Here is a 5,131-nt window from a genome sequence, read left to right as displayed (position 1 = left end):
ATGGCGCTCCAGGCGCTGCTTCCCTCAACGCGTCCCACCGCAAGAGGAAACCCTGGCCAAGCACTCTCAGGAGCTTAGCTTCCATGCGCTCAGGGAGGGACCCGACAGAAGCTGATCCCCTGTAATTTTCCTCCGGGTTTATTGCCTAACCCTACTCCCAAACATTCCCTTTCACCCTGCAGGTTTCGCAAGGTCCACCGAGGTCGCTCCGGTTCGCCATGAGGAGGTAATAAGAAATCAAGTCTTTCCGAGGCGGGGCCGGCGCCGGCGCACTGGCTAAGCTGCGCTACATTCAAGACTGCCGGCGCGCACCCAGCGGGCTCGAGACCTGCGTGGACTCCCGGACACCCCGCGCAGCGCAGGCTCCGCGCCTGGGTCGTTCTCCACGCAGTGGTCCAGCGGTGACAGCCCAGCGATGCCGAGTGACCGCCGCGTGGCGCTGGTGACCGGCGCCAACAAGGGCATCGGCTTCGCCATCACGCGCGACCTGTGCCGGCTCTTCTCGGGGGACGTGGTGCTCACTGCGCGGGACGAGGCGCGGGGCCGGGCGGCCGTGCAGCAGCTGCAGGCCGAGGGCCTGAACCCGCGCTTCCACCAGCTGGACATCACGGACCTGCAGAGCATCCGCGCCCTGCGCGACTTCCTGCGCAAGGAGTATGGGGGCCTGGACGTGCTGGTCAACAACGCGGGCATCGCCTTCAAATGTGAGGGCGGGGGCGCGAGAGGGGGGGACCGCCCCGAACCTCCAGCCAGAGTGGCCGCGCCCGTGGGGGAAGCCTGGGGTGGGCCCTGCACCTTTCGGAGAGGCTGAATGAGGTGGGGGAGGCACAGAGTCCAGCCACAGGGACCTTTGTGTTTCCTTATCTCCAAGGTTTTCTTCACAGTTTCTAGGGCATTGGCGTCAGGGCGTGGGGTAGATTTTAAGCTGCTTCTGAAATAAATAAATTGGAACTGGTTAAATCCAGAGCCCAGGGCAGTAGGCTTCACCAGCTTTTCCCAGTGCTGCTGTCTTACAGAGAGAGGCTGTGGTCAAACCAGGGATAGACGCTGGCGTGGTACTTGTCTGCACCCAAACCCAACTCAGAAGTCACCCATGTCACAAGTGGAGTGGTCCCTCGTGTTTGCTGTTAATTGACCATGTTCTCTCTGCCCTAAAAGTGGAAGATACCACGCCCTTTCATATTCAAGCAGAAGTGACTATGAAGACAAACTTCCATGGCACCCGAGATGTGTGCACGGAGCTGCTGCCTCTGATGAGGCCCGGAGGTGAGTCTCCTGGGGACCCCACGCTGTGCCCTCAGGAGGGACCCAGCCCTGCTGCCTGGGCTCTCAGCTCCGTCCCTGCTGCCTGACTGCTCCAGCTGCACCGGCCTGCTGCCCCCTGCCAGGGGCTGTCCTGGGTCATGACGTCGTCCCCGCTCCTGCACTGCCCCTGCCGTCTCTGCTCTAGGCACACTTGATGCCTTCTGACCCTGCAGTCTTAGCTCACAAATTTCCTGGGAGACTCTTTATTTCTCCCATGCCCACTCATGTTGGAGGCCCTAAGGTGGACCCCTGTGTCCTCCCAGGCTAGCGGAGGCTTCCTACAGTCATCCATCATCCCCCTAAAATCTGTCACCTGCCTAGGATGCTCCTGGAGTTCCTCCTTCCTCTCCTCCTACTGATGCCCCTCCCAAGCTCTCCCCTCCAGAGAGCGTTCATCATTCTCCTGTGTCACCTTGGCCACCCACCAGGTCCTGGAGGTCACCCTGCACAGAGACCTCACAGTCACTACAGGTCCCAAGGTTGCGCCCATTCACTCTCTCCCTGCTCATCGCTCCCAGCTGCAGAGCTGGCCTTCCCGTGGGCGTCTGCACAGTTGCAAACCCCCTAAGAGACATCTCTTCTTGGGTCCTTCCCTTTCTTGCCATCCTACACAGGCTCTGATGGTCTCTCCCCTCCCAGAAGTCCTCCAGGAGCAAAGTGCAGATCTCACCACGGTTTACAGGGATTCCGTAATCTGACCCTGCCTAACTCCATGCTCATATTCCCTGCTATTCAGTGGACTCATTGTTCTTGACGTGCACATGATCGTATTTCTTTGTCGTGAACTCTGCGACACTAATCCCAAGTAATGAGACAGGAGGTGAACCGCCACTCGGCACATCTACACTAAGAAAGAACAGCAGCCACTTCTCAAAAGATGGAAATGAGTGGTTTACAGTGAGGACGTGCACGTACGGTTTACTCTCAACTCCTATCTTGTTTTCCTGTCCTGTCCTCTTGAAAGGTTCTACTTCATCCAAGACTCTGGTTCCCTTTCCAATGTCACCTGCTTGCTCTACTGATTGAATTCTTGAAGGTACAAATGGAGTTTCTTATGCATTGCCTGCACCATCCATGCCTGCTGCTCTTAGAACGCACACTGGCATTTGTTTCTCAAGAAGTTTTCTGGTCTCAAATCCCAGCACCTTTGGGCTCCAGCATCTTGTGCACGCCTCTCCTGAGAGTGATGTCTCATGTATTTTAGGCAGAGTGGTGAACGTGTCCAGCGTGATGTGTCTCAGGGCCCTGAAATCCTGCAGCCCGGAGCTGCAGCAGAAGTTTCGCAGTGAGACCATCACGGAGGAGGAGCTGGTGGGGCTCATGAAGAAGTTCGTGGAAGACGCGAAGAAGGGGGTGCACAAGAAAGAAGGCTGGCCTGACATTGCCTACGGAGTGACCAAGATCGGTGTCACTGTGCTCTCCAGAATCCAGGCCAGGCACCTGCGTGAGCAGAGGGGAGGGGACAAGATCCTCCTGAACGCCTGCTGCCCAGGGTGGGTGAGAACCGACATGGGGTTACCCGACGCCCCCAAAAGTCCAGAAGAAGGAGCAGAGACCCCCGTGTACTTGGCCCTTTTGCCTCCAGATGCCGAGGGTCCTCATGGGCAGTTTCTCATGGACAAAAAAGTTGAACAGTGGTGAGCTCACCCCCAGCTCCACCCGCGGATCCTGCTTCCTAGCCTGTCCTGATTTAACATGAAGAATATCTCACAATCAACAGATTTTCCAACCAGGAGGGAAAAGAAAGGCAAACATCTCTATCAACTAACCTCTGCTAATGTACCTGAGTTGGCTATTCCTGAGTTGACTACTAATTCTGTGAAATCCTTTCCCATGTCCATGTGATACAGGAAGAGCAAAATTATAATCGCTGAAAAGGAAACAATAGAAATTGATAGTTGAATAAATGGTTCTTTCAAAGAACACGTGCAGATTGTTTATATGTTGAAACAGGTCTTTCCCAAAGTAAAACCTTTCAAACGTTGGGTCAGTAGAAGGATGGTAGGACTCAGGAGTCAGCTAACACGGAGTCCAGTAGTCAAAATCCTGGGATCTGTAGGTCACACACTCCGTCCCAGTTACTAGGATGGGCCATTAGCCAATGCCAAAGCAGACACAACATGGACACTGGAGAGCACAGCTGGGTGATTTCATCTGGCTTCAGTTTTACAATCTCTAGAACACGGACAATACCATGAAGGGAAAGGCAGATGGTCTGCTTTCTTTTCTTTTCTTTTCTTTTTAAGATTTATTTATTTATTTGAAAGAGTTACACAGAGAGGAGTGGCAGAGAGAGAGAGAGAGGTCTTCTATCTGCTGGTTCACTCCCCAATTGGCAGCAACGGCCAGAGCTGCGCCGATCTGAAGCCAGGAGCCAGGAGCTTCCTCTCAGTCTCCCATGGGGATGCAGAGGCCCAAGGACTTGGGTCATCTTCTACTGCTTTCCCAGGCCATTGGCAGGGAGCTGGATCAGAACTGGAGCAGCCGGGTCTTGAACCAGCGCCCATATGGGATGCCGGCACTGCAGTTTAACCCAATGGCTTGGTTTCTTAAGCCTAAATCATTGGGAAAAACCTCCATGTCAGATGTCACTCATGTGACATGAGTGGGCATTTGTATGAAACACTCAGCCATAAACTACTTAGAGATCAAGGAATTATTACTAAGTCTCCTGGATTTAAATATGTTGTGTAGGGATGACATTTTCTGTCATGCCACATTGCCTTGTCACAGCAGGGTACACAGAGATGAACATGTAACAGGTTTGGAATTCTCACAATTGCCAGCCTCGGTCAGTTATGCATCTTTATTATACTATTCTTTTACATTTTTGTTTATTTAAAACTTACAAGGGGCTGGCGCTGTGGCGCACTAGGTTGATCCTCCACCTGTGGCGCCAGCATCCCATGTGGGCCCCAGTTCTAGACCCAGCTGCTCCTCTTCCAGTCCAGCTCTCTGCTGTGGCCCAGGAAAGCAGTGGAGGATGGCCCAAGTGCTTGGTCCCCTGCACCCACGTGGGAGAACAGGAAGAAGCACTTGGCACCTGGCTTCGGATCAGCGCAGTTCCGGCCATTGCAGCCATTTGGGGAGTGAACCAGCAGATGGAAGACCTTTCTCTCTGTCTCTCCCCCCTCACTGTCTGTAACTCTAATTCTCAAATAAATAAATGAAATCTTTTTAAAAACTTACAAAACATGGGGGGAAATCCTGGTTCTCCCACCTTAGTGCATGATCTTGGGCAAAATGACTCCATCTTGCTGTGTCTCAATTCCCTCTACTATTAAGTGGGGGATAGTAGGGTGGCATGCATGGATTAGTGTTGTAAACAGTGTCTAGCACATGGACTTGCAAGGTGTCTGCTCTCATTAGTACCAGTAATCCAGGCTGACCCCATCTCTGGTGGTGCTGGGAAGCACCTGTTCACCACCAAGCATCCAGTGGGAGCGGTGGGCATCAAGACATGTGCCGTCCATTCCCGCCCTTCCATATAGTCACTCCATGTGTGGGGACCCTACTCATGTTCTTCCTCCATTCACCAGTGAATTTCAGACTTAGAGAAATGAAAAGTGGTCCCCCTGCCCCACCCCAAACACAAAAATGCAGCCTGTATTTTAAAACTGAAGTTCACAAGTTTTGTCCTTTAAGAAGGCTCTTCCTTTCCTCCTAGTAATTTCATTTTTGTAAACAGAAATCAGAACAACAACCGTGTCTAGATCAAGGGTACTCCTGTAGTATTTCAAGTACTACTTTGGAAACATATAGGGGAATTACAAAAACATTTTCCCCTCATAACCTTACAAGTAATACTTAGCTGCTTGAAGGCTGT

The 5,131-nt window shown here is 52.7% G+C and overlaps 1 protein-coding gene across 1 annotated transcript; it reads left to right on the top strand.

Annotated features, from left to right (window-relative positions):
• The first annotated feature begins 243 nt into the window (after positions 1 to 243).
• Positions 244 to 3,228, top strand: LOC133769998 (carbonyl reductase [NADPH] 1-like). Its single transcript, XM_062205473.1, has 3 exons — positions 244 to 704; positions 1,159 to 1,266; positions 2,510 to 3,228. Exons 1-3 carry the CDS (start codon positions 416 to 418, stop codon positions 2,944 to 2,946), a joined length of 834 nt encoding a protein of 277 aa, XP_062061457.1. The 5' UTR covers positions 244 to 415; the 3' UTR covers positions 2,947 to 3,228.
• The last annotated feature ends 1,903 nt before the right edge of the window (positions 3,229 to 5,131 follow it).

This window comes from Lepus europaeus, chromosome 2 (assembly GCF_033115175.1).
Source record: "Lepus europaeus isolate LE1 chromosome 2, mLepTim1.pri, whole genome shotgun sequence".
Lineage (NCBI taxonomy): Eukaryota > Metazoa > Chordata > Mammalia > Lagomorpha > Leporidae > Lepus > Lepus europaeus.
The sequence above is the reverse complement of the archived record's forward strand: the minus strand, read 5'-3'. Positions and strand labels throughout refer to the sequence as shown.